Below are 25,468 nucleotides of genomic sequence, written 5' to 3' on the forward strand. Positions count from 1 at the left end.
TGCTCGTGCTGAAACAGCCAGAGGACAATGTAGTGCCTGTCTCAAAAACCCTGCCCCAAACCGGTTGTTAAGAGGGGTAGCCCCCCTATGCAAAGTTTGGACTTGAAGTGGGAATTGAGGCGCCGAGGGCACTAGGAGCTGTGAAGCACAAGTGGCAAAGTCAGGTAACATCAGACTCTGTTGGGGGCAAACAACGCAGAGTCCAGTTGGTGTTTAAATTAAAAGTTGGGTGCTGTTTGTACTTTTAATTTCCAATATGGTGAGGAAGAGGAGCTGATCACTCTGACCAAGAGCTAAACCTCAGTGGAGCGCACATTACCAAGGTGGGGAGTGTGGGCACTGTGAGTAACCGTGACATCCTGTCAGTCCATAGTAGAATGACAGAGCTTGAATAGTGGCGGTGGCTGGGAGGGTACAAAGTCCCACCGGTAGAGAGCATACCAGCCTACAGGTAGGTTTCTGGGCCGAGATTGGGAAGCTTACAAGTCACCTTGAAACTAACAAATAACCTTGAAACTATTAAAGCGGCTACAGTCACCAGTAAGGACTGGTATCTCGAAAAGGTGAGGTGGGGGGGGGATTCGGAGCCATCTGCACCTCTGTCCCCACAGCACAGGCAGAAACGAAGTTAGACACAGGTCAGGTTAACATAGACCCCATAAGGGTATCCGGACCGGAGCATAAGCCCCACCGGCAATACCCAATAAAACCTAAAGCAGAAAAGCAGTTGTGGAGATAGTGAAAGGACAAGTGAAACAGGGAATCCTGAAAGCAACCACTAGTACAATAAATTCCCCAATGTGGCCAGTAATAAAGCCTGATGGGAGCTGACAGGCTCACCATTGATTATATAGGACTAAATAAGCTCACCCTCAAATTGCATCCCATTGTAGCAGACCCCTCCACCATTTTAAACGGCTTGGCCCCGGAACACAAGATGTTTACTGTTTTAGACATAGCCAATGGGTTCTGGTTTAGCCCATTACACCCCGAGTCCCAGAATAAATTCACTTTTACAGTAAGGGACAGGGAGTACACGTTGACTCACCTGCCACAAGGGTTCCACTATTTTTCACAGGGTGATGAGTGACATTCTGAAGAGAATAGATTTACCAGAGGGTAGCACCGCCCTCCAATACGTAGGTGATATCCTAACTGCCTCAGAGTCCGAGTCAGGACATCAGGAAGCTTTAGGGCTAGTATTACAGGAATTGGCAACCGCAGGGTTAAAAGTCAGCCTGACAAAGGCACAAATTGGCAAAACACGTCTTGTACCTGGGACACCTTATATCGCAGGGACTCAAAGGAATGCCCAATGACCGCAAGAAGGCAATCTAACAAATGCCACGGCCTGCCACTGTCAGGGGAGGGGGTCAGAAAGGTCATGGGGCTATTCAACTACAGTCGGAGCTTTACACCCAAATTCGCAAAACTGGCTGAACCAATCCAGAGGTTAATTAAAGGAGGCAAGTCCACCTTGGAACCTGTAAGCTGGGGACCAGAACAGGAGGAGGCATTCAGTCAGCTTAAACCTCAGCTCATATCGGTCCCCGGGCTAGGGCTGCCAGATCCCAGCAAGGATTTTCACATCCACTGTAATAATGAGGGAGGGTTTTACTCTGCAGTGGTCACTCAAGAACACGGTAGCAGAAGAAGGCCCATAGAGTACTACTCAACTACAGAAGGGCCAGTAGTCACCGGGTTGTCCAGTTGCATAGCAGCCTTAGACTGTGCTGCTTGGGCCATTAGTGTTAGCGAACCCATAGAAATGACAGGGAATGTCATCCTCCACAGTAAACAGACCCTAGCAGAGATGCTAAACATAGGGAAACTGAGGGCCGTCTCCAATATGAGAAGGGCAAAGTGGAAAGCAGTTCTTTTTACCCCCAGGTCAGTCCGTGGTAATAGGGATATGGGAGAAAACCCAGCTGTGGGAATTCTAGACCCAGGGGAACCCCCACAACTGTAGGGATATGATGGAGATGAAGGTGGGGGTAAGTAAAATAGTGCCCCCGCCCCAAACACAACTGAGGAGATCCTCTTCATGGACAAGTCATGAAAATATGTAGCAGTGTCACCCCAAACAGGATGGGCTGTGGCAAATGATAAGTTAAAAACAGTTGTGTGTGGAAGGATTGATGGAAATCAGTCCGCACAGGTAGCAGAACTAGTAGCACTCACCAAAGCACTGGAACTAGCAAAAGGAAAAATTGTGAATATATGGACAGTCAATGTGCCTTCGGTGAAGTCCATGGCTACATGGTGACAGGGGGTAGAAGAGGGTTCACCACTGCAGGGGGAACCCCTATCAGACACCAATTCAGAATTCAGGCACTAATGTGTGCCAGTGAACAGACAAAAGGGGCTGCAGTAATAAAAAAATAAAAGCCCATCAAAAGGAGCCAGCAAAAGAAATAAAAAGTCCAGGTTGGCTAAAATTCAAAGGAAACCAGGCATCAGACCAAGCAGCTCAGAAAGCCCTAGAACAAGAAGACATTGACGAGGCTGCAAAAGCCACTATTGAATTAGCAAAAGACACTATCCAAATTCAGCACCTCGCAGGAAGAGACAGAGAAGTGGGAACTGCAGGGGGCATTCAAAGGGGAGGATGGTGTATGGAGGCGAGCAGAGAAGGTGGTAGCACCAGCGTGTATACAGAACACATTGCTTGAACTGCACCACGGGCTCTCCCATTTAGGTAGAGAGGCCATGATATCAAGTCGAGGGAGAGAGTGGTGGTGGAAGCGAATGGGAAGATATGTGGCCAAATACTGCCGCAGCTGCATGGTTTGTGCACAACATAACCCAGGGAGACCCATAAACGTTAGTGTGGGACACCAGCCCAGACCAAGACCCTGGGAACACCTTCAGATAGATTTTACAAGGTCTCTACCACCTTCCCGTGGGATTGATATCATTGACCAATTCACCCGGTGGGTACAGGCATTCCCGACCAAAAGCTGCACTGTGACCACTGTAGCCAGAATATTAGCGGAGGAGGTAATCCCGAGGTGAGGGGTACCCCTCCAGATCAACTCCGACCAAGGGACGCATTTTATAGGCAAAGTCATGAAGACTGTCTGCTAATTACTCGGCATTAGACAAAAGTTTCACATGCTCTATCACCCCCAGAGCTCAGGGATGATAGATAGAATGAACAGAATGCTCAAAAATACTTTAGCTAAGGCTATGCAAACCTCAGGTAGAACATGGACTGAAGTACAGCCAGCCAGACTAATGAGATTAAGAGCCACCATGAATCAGTCAACCGGGCTAACACCAGATGAATTAATGACCGGGCAAACAATACAATTGCCAGACAATAATCCCAGGTGGCACTGACATGGGTCCACTAAGAGACAAAATTCAGTGATATGTGATAGAATTAAGCGCCCAATTGAAAAGGATGCAGAAATCTGTAATAGCAAACAGGACAAAAAAGACAAGGCAGGGAACTCAAAATCTTCCCTGAGGTCCAAGCAGCAGGAAGCCACTTGACAAACTAAGCTTTGCCCCAAAATGGAATGGGCCATATGATGTGGTAATGAGTGGGGACACCTGTGCCTGCCTAGACAGTAAAAGGAAAAGGAATATGGAAGCACTGGACCCAACTAAAACCATGTAAAGACTCCTGTGACCAAACTAATGTCATTGACCATTCCCCAGGTGCAGACAGTAGCGGCGGACAAGACGGTCATCCCGGCGGAAGCACCGACAACAGAACAAACCACACAGGTGCACGACTGCACCTCCTGACGAAAACAAAGACTTTGACTGATAACTTTATTTAACTGCAAAATGTATACACCTGTATGTATTTTACTGTGTTTAAGTGTCGCAACTGTTGGGAGCATGTCAGGATTTGAAGATAACCTCTTCTATAAAACCCACTTAAGTTTGCATGTGAACCGAACTGTCTGCTACCCACTGGCGCGATCAGTGGAATCCCTATTTGTGACCACCCCGGTGTGGACCCCTGCCGACCTGTAGACAGTAGACACCTCGGGAATGCCATATAAACAGCAGATAGGAAAAGACAAACGGGGATCCCAGGGTAGATATGTGCAGCTGGGCAGGACCACCAGCTCATGGGGCCGGGCCCCCCAATCTAGGGAAGAGAAGACCCATTTAAAACCCGGTAATTACCCACTCTGTTTCACAGGGCAGGGATGGGGATGTGTTTATGCCCTGGTTCCCCAAAATGACTCCTGCGTCCAGACACAGTGCACTTATTAGCACCGTACAGTCACCAGGGGACAGTTTACCTGCATCTGCAGTGAGCAGGTGTGCTTGAATGTGACCGCGGGCAGACAATTCATATGTGGTCAGTGCAATGGCACCCATGTCAGCTCTGCCTCGTGGGCATACCCATTCAACATTTACCAGCTGGGGGGAACACCAGGGGGAACGGGGGCGACATGGATGGACAGACAGACGGAAGGACAGGACATTGTTTGTTACAGAGCAACAAAGGGATTTGTTTATCTACTTAAGGGGACTTATACAACAGACACCCCAGACCTCCCAAACCTGTTTGCAGTAGGGACAACCCCTTACTATACCATGCCCCAGCGGGGGACATATCCAGAGAAGGTTAGTGTCGTGCTCCATCAGCCAGGAGTTCTGTGCTGACTGGCAGGTACCCACCACTTTGTGGTCATCATTGGAATACGGATTCTTGAGATCGCTATCTTTTGGTGGGGGGGGCAGCAGGGGTCATCAGCGCTAAAAACCAAAATTACCTTGTACGTGGCCTGACTATCTTGGGCAATAATACCTCAAAAGCTCTGGAAGAAATTATTACAGAGTTGGCTGAACTCAAGACTCGACACACAGCAGACACATTACACAGTGGATTAGCAATTAGCATAGCAAGTGAAAGTTTGTACAATTATTGGTGACAATTATATCGCCCATACCAAACTAGATAATTTTCCACAGGGAGCCACAATTACAGACAGCTGGCTAAATTAGTTGATAGGTAAATCCTGGGGACCCTATTTGGCACACGGGATAGTTCTCCTCATTGTACTCATGCTGGTATTCTGTGTGGGCCTCGGGTGTTCAAAGCTCTGCTGTAAGGTACTGCTTATCGAGAACTGTACCAGCAGCGAGTGTCACCACAGAAGAGCTCCCAAAGAAATTGGCACTCCATGATACCCCTTGGGGGGAGGAGCGCCTAGAGATGACCTACCTCTCCATGTAAATTCGGTGGTCTGCAGGAGATCTCCGAAGTCGTCTCCTTGACCACAAAGGAGGAGTAAACTGGAAAATAGGACGGGGCAGGGTAACACTAGGCACATGGACACACAAGATGGCATCTGAGCCACAAGTTGGCCACTTGACACACAAGATGGCTGCTGGACCACAATATGGAGAGAGACAGCAGAGCAAACACAGATACTGCCTGGGGCCATCAGAATGCCAGCATAATGCATTCTCAACCTAGTTGATTAATTTAAGGCGGGTGGGGGAGGGAGTACACATGAGTAACGTACACTGCCCGCCAAAGTGTCTGGGTCCAGCCAACACCTTTGATACAAACTCAATACAGAGTGATAATAGCCAGGGCTGCAGTAATCGTCCTTCTCAGGAAGAGCGATTAGCGCCCATTACTACAGCAATGCACTTCTGCACAGAAGCTGAAATTGACAATGTCTGCACTGAAGCTGACAATGATCACACTGAAATTAACAAAGGCTGAACTGGAACTGAATGACTGCACCAAAACTATAACCGATTCTGCAATGTTTACAATTAACAAACCATGTTACAGAGACTAACCTCATCACTGAGCTATTATATCACAAAATGTATAACAGTATCTTGACATGTGCTCCAGGTTGAGAGAAGAATCACAGCTGACCACTGTGCTGTTGGTGTCGCTCTCTCCCCGGAGCTCTAGTATTTCCTTGTACAATAAACTCTGTCGCTGAACCCCGACTCTGACTCAGAGGCTGATGAGTTTCCTCACAACCCTTCCTTTTCATACACCCATCCAGATGCCTTTTAAATGCTGCAGTTATACCAGCCTCCACCACTTCCTCTGGCAGCTCATTCCATACATGCACCACCTTCTGTGTGAAAAAAATTGCCCCTTAGGTTCCTTTCGTATCTTTCCCCTCTCACCCTAAACCTATGCTCTCTAGTTCTGGACTCCCCCACCCCAAGGAAGAGACTTTGTCTATTTAACCTATCCATGTCCCTTGTGATGTTATAAACCTCTATAAGGTCACCCCATAGCCTCCGACGTTCCAGGGAAAACAGCCCCAGCCTATTCAGCCTCTCCCTACAGCTCAAACCCTGGCAACATCCTTGCAAATCTTTTCTGAACCCTTTCAATTTTAACAACATCCTTCCAATAGGAAGACGACCAGAATTGCACGCGATATTCCAAAAGTGGCCTAACCAATGTCCTGTACAGCCACAATATGACCTCCCAACTCCTATACTCAGTAATCTGGTATGCTTTCCTTTATTGGTCAAACGCCTTCTTCACTATCCTATCTACCTGCAACTCTACTTTCAAGGAACTATGAACCTGCTTTCCAAGGTCTCTTTGTTCAGCAACATTCCCCAGCATCTTACCATTCAGTGTATAAGTTCTGCTCTGATTTGCTTTTCCAAAATGCAGCACCTCACATTTATCTAAATTAAACTCCATCTGCCACTTCTCAGCCCATTGGCCCATCTGATCAAGATCCTGTTATAATAGGAGGTAACTTTCTTCGCTGTCCACTACACCTCCAATTTTGGTGTCATCTGCAAACATACTAATTGTACCTCTTATGCTCACATCCAAATCATTTATGTAACTTCATTTGTGAGCCACAGATCTCACATTTATCGGTAGGGTCTTTCTTTCTCAATAGAATATAACTTTGTTGATTTATGAAAGATCTTCTAAAATGTTAGCCACTGTCGTCACTGCCAGGTTATGTTTTGACTTATTTTTCCAATCCAAGTTGGTCGATTCTGTCTTCACACACTTTTAATTGCCTGTATTTAGACTGAAGACACTATTACTAGATCCTGTTCCAAAGGTATGTCAGAACAGGTTAATTAAAAATATGTGGAATGTACTGTTCCAAAAAAATATTGTGCACTTCACTGGTAGTGCCAGTCCTCATCAATTGGGTAATTTTAAAAAACTTTGTCTAACTTCGACTGACACAAGGAAACACCCCTCCCCCCTACCTACATCAACATTTTGAGAGAAATAGTTCCTCTCCCATCTCCCCAACCAAATCCTTAGTTCTTAGGCCAAAGATATTAACAGTTACAAATCAAGTAAATCTCTAAAAAAAAAACTGGCTCCAGGGATAATCCGTAGATTCTTGGAAAACCTGGAAACAAGGAGCCAGGATAGCTAACACTGGTCATTGGGAAAATTGTGGAAGTCATTTTCAGGAAGCAAGACATTTAGAAAATTGAAATACAATTAAGTAGATTCAGTAAGGTTTTATAGAAGAGAGAAAAATATTTTTAAATTTTGAAGATGAGACAGACAGGGCAGATAAAAGGGAATCCAGTGGATTTAGTAATACTTGAATTTCCATTGTGCAGTTGAAAAGATGGTAATAAGAACTCATGATTTTGGGAGTGATAATATCAGCATGGACAGAGGATTAACTAACTGATGGAATGCAATATTGAGAACCAAGTTAGTTTAAGGTTGACAAGCCATAATGATATAGTAAAGGAATTAGCTCTGGGACCTCAAATTATTGACAATCCACATGAATGATTTGGATTAGGGCCCAAGCATATCGTAGCCAAATTTGCTGATGATACACAGATAGCTAGAAAAGAAAATTGTGAGGATACAGAGGAACACATAGATTGAGTGAATGGGGAAAATCAATTAGCAGATGTGAGTACAGTATGAGAAATAGGAGGTTGGCTACTTTGGCAAGAAAAACAGAAAAGCAAAATTTCAGTTTATTTAAATGGAGCGAGACTACAGAATGCTGAGATACACAATGATCTGCTGGTCCACATATACGAAACACCACTCATTATTATGCAGGTATGGGAAATGTTGCTACAATTGTATAGACTGTTGACACCTTGAGACTGCTCACAGTTTTGGTCTCCTTATTTGGGGAAGTGTATGCTTACATTGCAAGCAGTTCAGATTCAGTTGATTGGTTCCCGTGATGAAAGAATGATAAACATTTTAGCAGGTAGGCCCTAGAGTTTTTGGAGTTGAGAAGATAGAGGTAATCTCAATGAAACACACAAGGTATTGAGGAAGCTCGAAAGAGTGCATGCTGAGTGGACTTTCTGTTTGTAGGGTACTTAGATTTAGGGGTCAGTTTCAGAATAAAGGTTCTCTCATTTAAGAAGGGATGAGGAGGGCATTTCTTGTTCTCGTGGATCAAGAATTTTGAATTTTTAAAAAAATATTTGTTCACACATTGTGGATGTCACTGGCTAGGTCAGAATTTAAGAGCAGTTAAGAGACAACCACATTGGTGTGGAACTGGATCTACATGTAGGTCATACAAGGTAAGGATGGCAGTTTTCTTTCCTTAAAAAAAAGGAGATTCGTGAACCAGATTGGTTTTTATGACAACCGACAGTATTTACATGCCATTGAACTACCATATTTACTTGAGTAATAGTCAAATTTTTTTGACTACTTTTCAAGGATAAATTTATGGTGTTGACTATTACATGGATACTACTTTTGAGGGGCTGAAATTCTTACTGTATCATTAGCAGAAGCCCAATTTATCGCTAAGCGAATAAAGGGAAAAAAATGAATTACGGCTCATTCTGAAAACCTGGAGTGGAATACAACAACCAGTGGACTGGAAGACCAGGAGCAGAGTAGAACAACCGGCAGACTGAAAAGTTGGAGTGGGAGGTGATGGCCGGCACACTGACTCAAACATTGATCTGTTATCTGTGAAGAATTAGGGTCGAACTTTACCTGGAAAATTACAGGTTATTTGGCCAGAAATAGAGGGTCAACTTTTATATGAGATCAACTATTACTGGAGTATATACGTTAGCTTTTTATTCACCATCTGCTATGATGGGATTACAACCCACGTCTCCAACACATTAAAAATGGGCTTCTGGATTCCCAGTCCAGTAACATTACTACTATGTCACCACCTCCCCTTAACCTCTTCCCCAAGGGTCTGTCGATCATCGATTATATTCAAAATTGGCCAGTGGATATATGTGGGGAAAATGTGAAGTTGTTCATTTCAGAGAAAAACTGCAGAAAGCTGCAACACAAGGGACTTGGGGGTTCTAGTGCATGAAACACAGAAAGCTAGCACATGAGCTAAGTAGGAAGGCTACTGGAACGCTGGCCCTTATTTCAAGGGAGTTGGAGTGTAAGAGTAGGGAAGGTTGCAGAGGTCTGGACAAGGTGAGGTTGGTGAGACCACATGTGGAGTACGGTGAGCAGTTTTGGTTCCCTTATTTCAGGGAGGATATTATTTAACGAGGGGCAGTTCAGAGAAGGTTTCCTGGAATGATGCCTGCAATGGAGGGATTATCTTATGAGCAAAGGATGACCAGATTGGTCAGATTGATCAGACTCTACTCATTGCAGTTTAGAAGACTGAGGAGTTTCAATTTCACTGAAACATAAGATCCTTAAAGGGCTTGGTCTGGTGAACGCTGAGATGATGTTTCTCCTCATGGGTGAGTCTAGGACCGGAGGGCATAATCTAAGAATAAAGGAATGCAAATTTAAGACTGACAAAAAGGAATTTCTTCGCTCAGGGGGTTGAGTATCTCTGGAATTCTGTGCCACTGAGATAATCTAGCAGCTTAAGGCTGAGATAGACAAATAGATTAGAGATCATTCAGAGAATCAAGGGTTATGGAGTAAACATAGGAAGGTAGGTGTGAGGCACATCAGATTAGCCATGATCCTATTAAATGGCAGAGCAGGTTCGAGGGATGACCAGCTTACTCCCATTCTTATGTGTTACGGTCTAAAGGTTGAGTTAGACAATTCTATTAAACTGTAGCGAAGTCGAGGGTTACAGAGGACAGGCAAGAAAAAGGAGTTGAGGCTATAACTTTCTGATTGAATTGTGAATCAGATTTGAGGGGCTATATGACCTTCTCCTAGTTCTTGGTTCTTGTATCTGTTTCAACTATTTGACAATTTAATAAGTTAGTTCTGTTAAACACCGAGTGTGGCAAAGAGAGTCACTGATTACTCACCGTTTAGTTTTTGATGCCATGGTCTGGGCAATCGTGTTGCTGTCCATCAGGAGGTCAAGGGCTTTAGAGGCACATCCAACAACAGGAGGGGGAAGGGTGTTGGAGAAGAGATAGGGTCTGGAGCGCTGACGCAGGAGGTCAACTAGAGCCTTTGGCCCTGCAGTGTATCCACCTTGAAGAGAAGACATGAAAGTTTAAATTTTTTATAACATGAGAGAACATTACAACAAATGCAGTGGCCATTTGATCCAATAAGCCAGAGCTAGAAATTTTGAAAGAACTATCCAATTAGACTCACATCTCAGCTATTTGATGGTTTCTATACTTGGTGTTTGTTTTAAAGCATTTATTGCAACCTATTTAAAAGCTACTCCACTCTTCGAGACATTGCATTCCAGATCAAATAACTCAATGACATAAAAAAGAACTGTGCCATCCTTCTGGTACTTTTGCCAATTAATCTTGAATCTGCAGCCTCTGGTGCATGTAGTAGCAAGTACCACATTCTAACCACATTCTGAATTTTTCTTTTTCTTTCAAGGGATGTGGGTGCCATTAGCAAGACCAGCAATTGTTGCCCATCTATATTTAACTTTGAAATTAGTGCTTTGCTGGACCATTTTCTCAGTCAAACACATTGCTGAAAGTCTGAAATCACAGTAAAGTCAAATCAGGTAAAGAGATTTCCTTCCCTAAAGGCATTAATGAACCAGATGGGCTTTTACAAAAAAAATGATGGTTGGTTCATGGTTACCATTACTGAGAATAGTTTTCCATCAAAGATAACTTAATTAAATTGCTCAATTACTTGAATTTAAATTCTATCCACTACCAGTGTTTTATTTGAACTCAAAGCATTAGCATTCTGGATTACTAGTCCAGTGTCATTCGCACTACACTGCATCTCAAGTAAACAGGTTTCTCTTGAACCTTCTATTGGAATTATCAATGATTATCTTATTTTATTTCTGGTCCTGATCTCCCACCAGCAGAAGCACAGACTTAAAACCCCTACATAATTGTTCCATATTCTTTCACAGGATTGGAGCATCACTGATAAAGCCAATACCTTGTCCATTCCTAATGTCCTGGGGAACGGGATATTACACTTGACTTCTTAAACTGCTACAGTCCATCAGTGTGATTACCTACAAGGAGGGAGTTCTAATATTTTGATCTAGCATCACCAAAGCGATGACGAGAGTTTCAAGAGAGAACAGTGAATAACTTGGAGGGGATCTTGCAGATGGTGCTCCCATGCATCTACTACCCTTGTCCTTCTAGCTGGTGGAGGTTCCAGGTTTGGAAGGAGCTGCCAACGGTGTGGTTATATCTTGTGGAATGTTGACCACTTGAGTTTCTAAGGAGTTGTGAACTTTATCAAACTTTGTGAAATCATCAGATATGGCACAAATCAAAGATCAGAGGCAGAGGTGTTTAAGATGGAAATTCAACTGAAACAGAACTGTTAATGGACAGCAATTAAAATCGAAGAAGCTCAAGAGACTTGGATTGGAAAAGCAGACAGATCCTGGAAAGCTGGAGGAGATCGCTGAGAAGGTAACTGGTGGATTTGGAAACAACAATCAATTTTAAAAATTCAGAGTGGAAGCCAGTGGTGGTCACTGAGCACAGGGGTGACAGGGGAGACAGGGGAATAGGACGGGAGTACCCGAAAAGTTTATGGAAGCTTTTAAATGGGAGGCTAACCACAAGTATGTTGGAATTGTGCGATCCAGAAGAAATGGAGGAATACTTCAACAGCAAATGAACAGAGGCAGGGCAGAGGCAGAAAATTTAATGGAGATGAAAATAGGCAGTCCCCATGACAGTGTGGATACACAGTTTGACGTTTGTTGCAGAGTCAAACAGGACAGCAAGACTGAACAGTTCTGGGTGGCAAAAATAACAACTCAATTTTCATCAGTAATATTTGAGGGGTTCACATAAGTGCTGGATTTTAGCTGACAACACTTTGTCTATAGATTGACTAGCTAGATGAGTCTACTGATTGGCCAACTGCTAGGATAGATACATTCTGATGGGTTCTGGTCTGTTGCAGTCAAATAGGTTACATGATTTAGTCCCCTGTTCTGGGACAAAGAGGCAGGTTGCTTGGATACAATTCTGAGGTGCACCCTACTGCTACCCTCTTACCTTCCCCCCCCCACAGCAAAGTCTTGATTAGCCTGGTGAAGAAGAATAGCTGTGACGCACAGAGAAGCCAAAGCCAAAAGATTCAACATTCACTGAGGGAAACGAGGGTGGTGCTGATGGTGATTGTTGTGGGAGTGAGTGAGTTGATGTCACTGAGTTACTAACCAAAAGGCTAATGCTCCAGGGATGACTTCAAATACCACCATGGTGATTTAAACTCAATTACTAAATCTTCAATAAGGAGAGGTCACGCTTTCAAGGTGAGAGGTGATAAGTCTGAAGGGGATATTCACAGTAAGTACTTTACACTGAGGGTGGTGGGTGTCTGGAATGTCTTGCCAACAGAGGTGGTATAGGCAGGCACAGTAGATTAATTTAACGTGCGTCTGGACAGATGCATGAGTAGGTGGGGAGCAGAGGGATACAGATGCTTAGAAACTGGGCGACAGGTTTAGACAATAGATTTGGATCAGCTCAGGCCTTGAGGGCCGAAGGGCCTGTTCCTGGGCTGTAAATTTTCCTTGTTCTTTGTATCTGCCATTAAACGTCAGTATGAAAATATATCTGGTTCACTAATGCCCTTCAGGCAAGGAAATCTGTAGTTCTTACCAAGTTTGGCCCAGATTAGTCCAGAGACACAGCAAAAGTCACAGCTGACTCTTAAATGCTTTCTGAAATGGTTGAGCAAGCCAATCAATTCAAGGACAGTTAAGGATGGGCAACAATTGCAGGTTACACCCATTTTAAAAAAAACAAAAGAAAAGAGAAGAATACAAAAAAGATCTTAACCAGAAGTTAACTCGTAGTCAGGGCTAAAATGGATCCAGAATTCAAACCATTAAGCAGTGGCAGAGATGTGATTGAAGGAAGATGAGTACAGGGCTGCAGTGGTTAGCCAAAATGAAGCCTGCACCGCTTTATCATGATTTCTCTGCTCTACAATACAAGCTCTCCACCCCTAGGGCTTTGTGCACACTCACCCGCTGCTCCACCCAGTGCCTTTCCAAGGGTGGAGTTTACAATATGAACCCGGTCCATTACTCCCAGCAACTCATCAGTTCCCCTGTCCAAGAGACAGAACGAAAACAGAACTGCAATTTAACAGTTATAATTTTAGATTAGATTCCCTACAGTATGGAAACAGGCCTTTTGGCCGAACATGTCCACACCAACCCTCTGAAGAGTAACCCACCCAGACCCATTCCCCTACCCTATATTTACCCCTGACTAATGCACCTAATACTGTGGGCAATTTAGCATGGCCAATTCACCTGACCTACACATCTTTGGATTGAGAGTTAACTTCTGTTAACTCTTGCTATTGATAGCACAGGGATGGGCCAGGATTGGGGAAGGTAAATAACACTTCACATTGTTGGGGAAATCAAGGAGTCAGGCTGAAATTAAACCATACATTAACAGCAAGTCAACAAGTCTCTCTTTCCCTCAAACCCTCTCAATTCGACACCGTGCACATGCCCATGGCTCCCTACCGTCCATTGGGTCCTAAAAACCCAGTAGCATGACATTCATCAATGAAGACCAGGGCGTTGTATTTATCCGAAAGGTCACAAATCTCCTTCAGTGGTGCCACATCACCATCCATGGAGAAAACGCCATCCGTAACAATTAGACGCATTCGGTGTTTCTGGAAGAAAATACACAGAATTGACACGTTCTGGCTAACTATTGGAAGGATGTTGTTAAAATTGAAAGGGTTCAGAAATGATTTACAAAGATGTTGCCAGGCTTGGAGGGTTTGAGCTATAGGGAGAGGCTGAATAGGCTGGGGCTGCTTTCCCTGGAGTGTCAGAGGCTGTGGGGTGACCATATAGAGGTTTATAAAATCATGAGAGGCATAGATAGGATAGACAGACAAGGTCTTTAACCTGGGATGGGGGAGTCCAGAACTCGAGGGCATAGGTTCATGGTGAGAGGGAAGAGGTATAACAAGGACCTAAGGAGCAACTTTTTCACGCAGAGGATGGAATGAGCTGCCAGAGGAAGTGGTGGATGCTGCTACAATTATAGCATTTAAAAAGCATCTGGACGGGTATATGAATAAGAAGGGTTTAGAGGGATATGGACCAAGTGCTGGCAAGTGGTACTAGATTAGGTTAGGATATCAGGTCAGCATGGACGAATTGAAATGAAGGATCTGTTTCTATGTATTTAATACTCCAACCTTTTCCTCAGTAACTATACTAATTTATTTCATCAGAACTATCTGAAATCTCCAATATAAATGGACACTTTTGGAGGGTTAAAAACTGAGAGGAATACACAGTGAAAATTCAATTTCAATTGCTCTGATGGGATTTCTGCAGGATCCCCAGACATTCCTCTGCGCTCGAATTACTACTGTCTGGCCAATGGAAAAATCCAGGCCCATGATTACAGGTTGTCCATTAAAGGTCGAAGGAAAATGATTTCAGTGATACAGAAATTGAAGGGACCCAACTGTCATCTGCCCCAGGTTAGGTAAGCATTTTAATAATGATAATAATGAGCCGATGTGAAGGCATTGAAACAAGAGTAGTCAAATATACCTGGGCTTCCTTCAACTTGGCCTCCAGATCACGGAGGTCCAGGTGTTTGTATCGGTATTTGTTGGCCTTGCAAAGTCGGACTCCATCGATGATCGATGCATGGTTGAGTTCATCTGAGATAATGGCATCTTCAGGGGTTAATAGGACCTGAGAGAAGCACAGCCGAATGAGAGATTAATCAGCCTGGAACTGCGGAATCCACTGATTCTACAAGAATATGAATGTCACGCTTAGGGTGTTTCAGTGCCCTGATTATACAATGCCGCAAAGTTGGGGGGGTGCAAATCTACCTTTTGATTCTCAGTAGAGATCAGTCAATGGAAAGGAAATCCTTGACTGAGCCTTGGGGGAGGGGTCTTACCAATGACAGGAGATTATACTGGGGGAAAAACAAACACACTACTTTTCAGATTATGCACAGGTACAGCAAATTATCAGGAAAGCTAATAAAATGTTTTGTTTTATTGCTAGAGAAAGTGATTGCAAGCATAGGGAGATAATATTTATGTTTTACAGGGCATCGGCAAGACTCAATTGTAATATACAAGATCCTGAGAGCACTTGACTTGTTGGATGTGGATAGGATCATAGAATCTCTGCATAGAATCTCTACAGGCCATTTGGTCCATCGGGTCCACACTAACCCTCCGAACAGCATCCCACCTAGACCCATCCCCCCACCCTATCCCTGTAACCCAGCATTCCTCAAGGCTAATTCCCAAACCTACACATCCCTATGGACAATTTAGCATGACCAATTTACCTAACCTACACGTCTTTGGACAGTGGGAGGAAAACAGAGCACCTAGAGGAAACCCATGCAGACACGGGGAGATGGTACAAACTTCACAGAGACAGTCTCCCGAGGCTGGAATCGAACCCAGATCCCTGGCACTGAGGCAGCAGTGCTAACCACTGAGCCACTGTGCTATACTATATTTTCTCATGAGAGAATCAAGAAACAGGGGGTCACAGTTTAAAAATAAGCGGTTGCCTATTTAAGACAGAGATAAGGAAACTGTTCTTCTTTCAGAGGGTTGTTTCGTTTTGGAATTTGTTTCCACATAAAGCAGTGGTTGCAGAGATCTCAAATATTTTTAAGGCAGAGGTATTTAGATTCTTGATTACCAAGGGGATGAAAGATTATCAAGGATACGCAGGAATCGAGAGCTGAGATCAAAATCAGATCAGCCATGATCTTAGTGGGCGGCACAGTGGTTAACACTGCTGCCTCACAGCGCCAGAGACCCGGGTTCAATTCCCGCCTCAGGCGACCGACTGTGTGGAGTTTGCGTGGGTTTCCTCCGGGTGCTCCGGTTTCCTCCCACAGTCCAAAGATGTGCAGGTCAGGTGAATTGGCCATGCTAAATTGCCCGTAGTGTTAGGTAAGGGGTACATGTAGGGGTATGGGTGGGTTGCGCTTTGGCGGGGCGGTGTGGACTTGTTGGACCGAAGGGCCTGTTTCCACACTGTAAGTAATCTAATCTAATCTAATCTAATCTAATCTAATCTAATCTAATCTAGTGACTGGCAAAGCAGACTTGAAAGGCCGAGTGCACTACCCTTGTTCCTGGTTTGCATTATCCCACCAAGTTGTCAATCAACCTGTTGTGATGCAGTAGGAGTTCAGATCTAAAGGAAGTTCAGATAGCATGTGTGCACATGAACATTGGTTTAGGGAGAACCACTAGGACCCCTGAAAAATTAGGTGACATTTTTCCCACAGACCTGTGCAACATCCCTTTAAAAACAGTTAATCCAATGCCCCTGTTATAATTATAAGTGAATCTGCTTCCATCCACTACCAGGCAGTGCATTGGAGATCATAGCTCAGTTCCAAAGAACTCCAAATCACCTGCTGCCCCACCTGAAATCCCAAGAGGGCTTTCACTCAGCTGACATCAGGTTTGGAGGGACTGTCTTATGGAGAAAGGTTGAATAGATAGGGGCTGAAAAAATCCACCTTATTGGAGAGACATACAAAATTCTTAGGGAAATACAGGGTCGATGTGGAGAGGTTGTTTCACTTGCGGGAGTCTAGGACCAGAGGATATAATCTCAGAATAAAGGGTTGCACATTTTAAGACAGAGATGAGGAGGAATTTCTTCTCTTAGGAGGTTGTGAATCTGTGGAATTATTTACAGAGGGTTGTTAAGGTGGGTTATTAAGTATGTCCAAGGCTGAGATAGACTTTTAGTCAGTAAGGGAATGGAGAGTTGTTGGGGTCAAAGCAGGAAAGTGGAGGTGAGAATTATCAAATCAGCCGTGATCTCACTGAATTACGGAGCAGACTCTATGGGCTGAAAAACCTCCTTCTGCTCCTATGTCTTATGCTCTTTTGGTTACTTTTCAACTCCTCTAGTATTGAATGAGAATGAAGAACGTCAGGAAATATTCCACCCATTGATAATGCCTCTGACTCTCAATTATCAAGTAATATCAAGCCAAGAACTGCGTGGCAGTGAGCTGCTTTCTTCTGGATGAATACCCAACACTAGATGGCTCCTCCGAATGGGGAAATGTCAAGGGTCACTAAGCAGTGAATGTTTATTGTGCAATACCAGATTTAAATTAAAACATCTTTGTTCCAGATATAAGATTTGTGACTGCCAATGCTTTCATGACACTTGCCTCAGTAAGGGGCCAGAAAAGACCACTCCCTCCGTGACTCTCTCATCAGGTTCACACCTCCCACCAACCCAACCTCCACTCCCGACACCTTCCCCTGCAACCGCAAGAAATGCAAAGCTTGCGCCCACATCTCCCCCCTTACTTCCCTCCAAGGCCTTAAGGGATACTTTCATATCCACCACAAATTCACCTGCACCTCCACACACATCATTTACTACATCCGCTGCATCCGATATGGCCTCCTCTATATTGGGGAGACAGGTCGTCTACTTGCGGAACGTTTCAGAGAACACTTCTGGGATACCCGGACCAACCAACCCAACCAGCCCGTGGTTCAACACTTCAACTCCCCCTCCCACTCCACCAAGGACATGCAGGTCCTTGGACTCCTCCATCGCCAGACCATAGCAACTCCCCCAGGTCACTCCTCCCTACCTCCCCCAGGTCACTCCTCCCTACATTTTCCTCATTCCTGAAGAAGAGCTCATGCCCGAAACGTCAATTCTCCTGCTCCTTGAATGCTGCCTGACCTGCTGCGCTTTTCCAGCAATATATTTTCAGCTCATTAAGGGGCCAGATGACATCAGTAAGATTGCAGAATACAGTATCTCTCGGGAACAAGTTGTACCACTGCAAGACAGCATCACCCCTTATGACCATACATGTCTGAAAACGCCTGATCTCAGAAGCTAAGCAGACTCAGGCCTGGTTAGTACTTGGATGAGAGACTGCCTGGGAACACCAGCAGCAGTAAGCTTTTTGGGCCTTCTTGCAGCACAATGGTAGTGTCCCTATCCCTGGACCCAGAATGCCAGGCCCAGAGGTGTGTAATAACATCTCTGAACAGGTTAATTAGAAAATTAGGTTAATTATTTTTTAAAAAATTCACCTCTTAAAATTTACCTAATGCAGTTCATTGGAATAACCATATGGCTACTTTCAAAGATGCCAAGATGAAAGGAAAATGGGTCAATAATATTTTGTACACATAGATTGACTAACTGTGCAGCTGTTGAGTACGTTCAGAACAGAGATCCATAAATTTCTAGACATTTAAAGACATCAAGGGGTAAAGAATAGTGCAGGAAAGTTGCACGGAGGTAAAAGAAACTATGATCTAGTTGAATGACATTGCGGCCCTGAGGAGCCAAATGTCCTACTCCTGTTCCTATTTCCAATGATCCTAGACCCAACAGATTTTCCTCATTTTAGCTCAAAATGGTGTCCTTGCAAATTCCACATCTGAACGAAAATCCAGTGTTGAAATGGAATCAATAATCTGTCTCACTTAGTGACCACCAATCTCTCTCCTCCTATCAAGCTCTTGACAGTTCTGGGCTGTGGAACCATAGAACTTCCTCTGGGAAGGATTCTATACCACCAAGTTTATGGATAAAGGCCTGAGGTTCTTGTTTAATTCACCTCAAAAATTCCAGCATTGGCATCAAAACAGCTAGCATAGAGAATGGCATCCTCCCTCTGGTGGAATTTTGCAATCTTGGCCTCTAGGCTCTTGTGCAGATTCTAGGGAAAAAAGAAGAAAAAATTGAGGTTAGATCAGCAATACTGCTCACATCAACCAAACTAATCCTGCCAGGAAATCACAAGATACTTTCCCAATCAGTAAACAAGGAGCCTTTCCATTCATGGAGGATTGTTGCTGAGATCTGTTGTGTTTAAAAAGTCACATCAATTAGTGCTCCTAGTAGCAGTGAAAGAATTTGGGACGTTTGTAAGAAAATGTAGCTTATGACTTTGCATTGGGAGCAGTTCCGAAAGGTTCACTCAACTGTTAAGCAAATTTGGGTTTAGAGGAGAGAGAGGTGATTTTATTAAAACATGGGTGCATGCTGGGAGAATGCTTCCTTTCACTGGGGAACCCAGAAATCGTGGGGCACAGTTTTAAGATGAGGGGTCTCTGAATTAAGGTGGAGATGAAGAGGATTTCCTTCTCTCAGAGGGTTTTTAGTGTTTGAAATTCTCATCCTCAATAAGCAGTCGGTTCCCACTTCTCTGCTCAGTGTTAAGGGATAAACAGAAAGAGGACGCTGCATTAGGCCAATTGTGAAAATAGAAGAAAGCAGTTGGGTCCAACAACCTTTGTCTGGTCTAAGAAACCCTGGTGAACTGACCTGGGTGCCGCAAATGAAACGGACAGAGCTGAGTCCTGCTCCATATTGATTCAGAGCGTCGATTCCTGACTGTATCACTGCGGGGTCACTCGAGAGGCCCAGGTAGTTGTTTGCGCAGAAATTCACAATGGCTGAATGGAGAACAGGGAGGGAGAGAAAGTATATCAGAGAGAATGGACACCAGTAAATTGTTCCCTAGATATTCAATTACCCAGCTAACAGCAATCACGTTGGAATAATTCAAAACAAAGTATAATGCAAAGGGACAAGAGGGAGATGCCCTGCCATCTCAATGAGTAGTAGTATCATGCAAACACTGGAAGCTTTACTGACAACACAAGCAGGCCACTAGCTAAAGTTACTGACCAGTCCCGAAATCTCCCATCCAGCCAATCACTGTTGTTACTAACGGTTCCCATCTGGCTGGTGTTCTGCATGCTGCGATATCTGAATTTTACAACATCCTGGAGCCCACAGCAGAGCTTTCGGCAATTACAAAATATTAATCTAAGACAGTGAAGAAAAAAAGCAACTAAAACAAGTTCATTGCTATGATCAAACTAAACAAGCCTCCAAAAGTGAGCAAAGAAAGTAAATACTGCAGCACGAAGTGCACACTGAAATGAAACCCCCTGACTGAGGGGGACTGGAAGTTCTCATGACAGTGCAACCACTATTGTACTTGGTAAGGGTCGGGGATTAGGAATGTCATTGGTGAATAAGTGAGTCCCAAGGCATCCCTACCCTCAGCTCAGTGGTCTGACGCAGCCCCACCCTACATACGGTTTACAGAATACAGCTGGAGCCAGTGTCCACAGAATCTGCGACACCTGAGTATTTTCAGAGCACTCCACATTTGTTACAGTTGGAATCAGTATTAGGAATGGAAAATGGATCAAGAAGCAGGATTAAATCTCCTGATCGCCCTGTTTGGACAGGAGGTTAAAGCTGCGTTGCCCAACACAGTTAAAACATTTGCTAACAATATCGACTTTGTACAAGTTTGGTCACTTTCACGGGGAACCACAACGTTGCCACCTGTGGGACATGGTTGGAACAACAGCACCTTCAGGAACTAATACAGCTGAGGATTTCATGAACCCAAATGTCTCAGCAAAACAGTTTTGACCATGAGAAATGACAGGAATAAACTATTGTAAACTAGTCATTCAGACAATGAGCGACATGAAGGGAGACTCAGTACTGAACAATCAGTGTGCAGGCTAGGGCTCCACATGAACACAATGGTACAGTCTGAGAACCTGCATTGATCATCCTAAAGTATCTGAGGTTGCTGAATACTTTGAATCAATGTCACTTGATGTGTAAACATGACCAATTCTATTCAGGTTTCTCTCAGCTCAGGGTCTCATAAACCCAATAGCAGGATAGGCTTCAAGATTAGTTCAAGAAATATTCAGGATCTTGCATGGTGTAACAAGAGACAGGGTATCAAGGCAAAGAAAATATGAAGAACTTCAATAAAACACTGGTTTCAGCGACAATTGGAGTATTGTGTCCAATTCAGAATATTACACTTCAGAATGAAGGTGAAGGCTTAGGGAGAATACAGAAACAATTTATGAGAATAGTTCCAGGGACAAGAAACTTCAGTTGAATTGATTGGAGTAGATGAGGTATTTCATCTTTGGAAAGAGAAAGTCAAGAAGAGATTTGATACAGGGATTCAAAATCATGAAGGATCATTATAAGGTGGGCAGGGGAAAAACCTGGAGGAATGGGAACCAAAAGGAACAGATTAATGTGATCGGAAAAGGAAGCAAAAGTGCCTTTGAAAATCTTATTATGCAGCAAGAGGTCAAGATTTGGAATGCACTGCCCAAGTGTGTGATGGGACAAATCCAGCTGTAAAATTCAAAAGGGAATTGGAAAAGGCATCTGGAGAGACAGATTTGTCGAGTTACCCAAACTAACGTTGCAAAGACACAATGGGCAGAACAGTCTTCTTCAGAGCTGTAAAACATTTTGTGCTTCTGACACAGCTCGTGTGGAGCTTACCCCTTTACCATATTTCCTGAGAGAGAGAGCGAGCAAGAGAGCAAGCGAGCCTTTATTAGGAGGATTGTGGATTGGAAATTTGCTGATGCAACAGCTGAACCAGTCAGACGTCTTTCAGTCGGCAGTTAAACTAAGAGAAAGGAGAGTTATGGTCAGTGTACACACTGGCTGTTTATCTGAGCAACCAGAGAACCAGCCTGACTCTGGAGTTCACAGTCAGATATTCAGTCTGCCAGCTGGCCATTCCATACAGCAAGTGTGAATCCAGTGCAGGCAATCAGAAAATCTCAAATTGTCAAATACCATATCAGTTAGCTGCTGAATATGTGCCACAACCCAATACAGTAACATATAGACCACTGTATATCAATTAGCTAATAAAGGCCTTTCACAATTTGTAAATATTTGAACAAAAGTACACAAAGGATGTGCTTCCACGAGTGGGGGAGAGAAAGATTAGAATCCATGTGTACAACAGTCAACAAGAATTTGAACATATGAACAAGGAACAAGAATAGGCTACTCAACCCTTCAAGCCTGATCCCCCATTCAATAAGATTATGACTGACCTGATTTTAAACTCAACTTTACATTCCTGCATATTCCTGGTAATCTTTCATCTGCTTTGTCATCAAGAATCTAACTTGACATTGAAAATATTTAAAGCTGCTACATTCACTTCCTTTTCAGGAAAAAATGTTTCCTCAAAAAACGTTGGTTGGCACGGTGGCTCAATGGTTAGCACTGCTGCCTCACAGCGTCAGGGATCCAGGTTTGATTCCCACCTTGGGCAACTGTCTGTGTGGAGTTTGCACGTTCTCCCAGTATCTGCATGGGTTTCCTGCAGTACTCGGTTTCCCCTCACAATCCAAAGATGTGCAGGTTAGGGTGGATTGGCCGTGCTAAACTGCCCATAGTGTTAGGTGCACTCGTCAGGGGTAAATATAAGATAGGGGAATGGGTCTGGATGGGTTAATCTTCGGAGGGTCGGTGTGGACTTGTTGGGCCGAAGGGCCTGTTTCCACAATGTAGGGAATCTAATCTCAGTTTGAACCTAAGGGGGCACCCATTTAAAATAATTTAAATTAGGGAACTTAGAGGAAAATTCCTAACTTTCAGACTACTTTCCCTCCGATTTGTCCAGCTGCTGCGCAGACCTCCAAGGTCTGCGTAAAGGGAACACTGGTGGTGAGAACGTGGAACCCTTTCCCACAGGAGTGATTGAAGGGAATTACGTCAGTGGATCTAAGCAGAAGCTGTACAAAGGAGGTAGAAGCAAATCTCCTGGCTTTTGCTGATAGACCACGAGTTAAAATGCTTGGTAAACATAGAAGTTGAGGGAGGAGCAGCAGACCATTTGGTCCATCGAATTGCTCTGCCATTCAGCACTATCATGGCCGATCCTTTATCTCCACACCATACTCCCACTCTATCCCGCGACATCTAGAAATCTTATACCTTCTGAAATATATTAGTGTCCCAACGGCCTTATTTCGTAGAAAATTCCACAGGTTCACCACCCTCCAAATGAAGAAATTCCTCATCCTTAGGCAAGCTATTCAGTCAAACGTTTACAGTGTATGCTGCATATACTATCTCGTCATTCTTCAGTTACATCGGACTCTGTAACCTCACACTCCCTCACAGAACCTGCTGCTGAAAGTCAGAACTGGGCTTTCATTACACCCCCCCAAGACTCAATTATCCAATTCTCTCCTGGTCAGCTTCCCATGCTCTACCTTTGAGCCTGTCCAAAATTGTGCAGCCATATCCAACAGAAAATCATGTACAAATCTTTCCACTGCCTTTTCCCTCCATTTCACTGTAATCGCAAACCTGATAAGTCTCAGATCTCTTGAGTTCCTAATGGGTGTGTGGAAATCTCTTCCCCAGAAAGTGAACACAGGATCATTAAATATCCTTACAGCTGAGTTAGATAGATTCTTGATTAACAAGGAAGTCAAAGTCAGGGGTTGGTATGAAAGCGAGACTAAGACGCCTATGTCCTAAACTCTGGAATTCCCTCCACAAATCTTCATATCTCTGTTCCCAGATACCAAGCTTTTGATCATTTACCGTAATAGTTCCACATCACTTCTGTCTCCTGTGAAAAGGCTTGAAATGTTTTGCAATGTTAAAGGGTCTATTATGGCAGGAGTTCTACATAATTAGCATATTTGGACTATAGCTGATAGCACATCATTATAAGTTTTAAAACAGGGGTTATGTGGCATTGGATTGCTCACCAATATATTACTCCTACAACAAGAACGCTACCTAGAAGCACAAAAAATAAGTAGGCCATTTGGCCCTTCAAGCCTGCCCAGCATTCAATATGATCATGGCAGATCCTCCAACTTTGTGGTCACCATCTCTCCATACTCTTATGATCTCTTTAGACCCAAGAACTATACCTAATTTGTTCTTAAAAACACTCAATGTTTTGTGGTGGTTCTGTTCGCCGAGCTGGGAATTTGTGTTGCAGACGTTTCGTCCCCTGTCTAGGTGACATCCTCAGTGCTTGGGAGCCTCCTGTGAAGCGCTTCTGTGATGTTTCCTCCGGCATTTATAGTGATCACGAGCACCCGAGCTACAAATCTTCTCACAAACATTGAATTCAATCTTTTGGCCTCAACCACTTTGTGTGGCAGAGAATTCCAGAGGATCACCACATTCAGGGTGAAGAAACTTCATTACCATTAGAGGTCACAGAGTTAGGGAGGGGACAGACATGGAGGGATTGTTCTTTAGGTGACTCAGGCATGGAGTGAACTCACATTGCAACTGAGGTTGAGGCTGGGATCAGTTCACCTTTTTGTTTAATTGCGAAATGAATGTGACAGCTACTCCTGACAACATCAAGCTTAAAAATAAAATAATGTCAACTGTGGAGATAATGCAGGATTTTCACCAAATGACTCCTCCCGGAGTCTGGCAGAAGAGATAACTCTCCCAAAAATAAGTCAATAAAAGAAGAACACCCAAGGGTTTGGGAAAGTGCAGACCCCACACCGTGAGCAGAAGGATCCGAACCCCAGCCCCAGAACCAGCCTGGCAATATCAGGGGCCAATGGGGAGCACATGGGCAAAGAAACAGACTTTTTCAGCTAAAAATAACGGCCCAGATGAAGCTCAGGACCTCTCCATGTGCTAGTCCCTAACAGGGGCTGTTGTCTCCATTGAGGCAGTAACTCACAGCCGCCTGTAGTCCCCATGTGGGATATCAACAAGGCCACTCGGCCTCTCAGCGCGGGGCGATCCCCCTGATCCTACCTCCAGAGCTGCCCTCCACTCTGATGTGTGGTCCCTGCTTGGAGGTGATGATCCGCTCGTTTTTCCAGGTGCCAGCCCCCCGGATGCCCTCCAGCTCGGCCTCCACTACCGTGTTGAGCTGGGCCAGGGCGCTCCGAGCCCGGGTGATACCCCGACTCCAAGCGGGACATCGTACCACAGCGAACAACCCGGTGTAGAACATGGCGACAGTACGTCACCGCGGAGGGCGGGGTCAGCGGTGTTGCGTCACCGGGACGGGCGGGGTTGTCGTCGGCACGTCGTCGGGGGGATGGGCGGGGAATCCGTCACCGAGGTGGGCGGGACGGTCAGCAGTGTTATTACGTCATATCATAGGCGGGGCCTGTAGTGTGGGCAGGTCCCTCCAGTGTGCGGGGGCGGGGTATAAGCGGTAAAATGAAGGGTGGAGCCAGTGATGTAAGGTGAAGGGCGGGGGTGTGACCCAATCACATGACCTACGACCCCCCACAACAACAACTTGGAATTATGTA

General features: G+C 44.5%; 1 protein-coding gene across 2 annotated transcripts in view; it reads right to left on the bottom strand.

Annotated features, from left to right (window-relative positions):
* Nucleotides 1-25,203, bottom strand: part of gcat (glycine C-acetyltransferase) — a 31,049-nt gene extending 5,846 nt beyond the window's left edge. Inside the window, exons 1-7 of one of the 2 annotated variants that reach the window (XM_043679921.1) lie at nucleotides 24,960-25,203; nucleotides 19,668-19,798; nucleotides 18,958-19,059; nucleotides 14,904-15,050; nucleotides 13,848-14,002; nucleotides 13,335-13,417; nucleotides 10,198-10,369 (exon numbers count right to left, since the gene is read on the bottom strand). In XM_043679921.1, the coding sequence (XP_043535856.1) occupies nucleotides 10,198-10,369; nucleotides 13,335-13,417; nucleotides 13,848-14,002; nucleotides 14,904-15,050; nucleotides 18,958-19,059; nucleotides 19,668-19,798; nucleotides 24,960-25,161 (992 nt within the window). In that variant the 5' untranslated portion in view covers nucleotides 25,162-25,203. The remainder of the gene's footprint in view (nucleotides 1-10,197; nucleotides 10,370-13,334; nucleotides 13,418-13,847; nucleotides 14,003-14,903; nucleotides 15,051-18,957; nucleotides 19,060-19,667; nucleotides 19,799-24,959) is intronic. The other variant, XM_043679922.1, reaches the window with a different exon arrangement.
* Nucleotides 25,204-25,468: the final 265 nt, after the last annotated feature.

This window comes from Chiloscyllium plagiosum, chromosome 39 (assembly GCF_004010195.1).
Source record: "Chiloscyllium plagiosum isolate BGI_BamShark_2017 chromosome 39, ASM401019v2, whole genome shotgun sequence".
Taxonomy (NCBI): Eukaryota; Metazoa; Chordata; class Chondrichthyes; order Orectolobiformes; family Hemiscylliidae; genus Chiloscyllium; species Chiloscyllium plagiosum.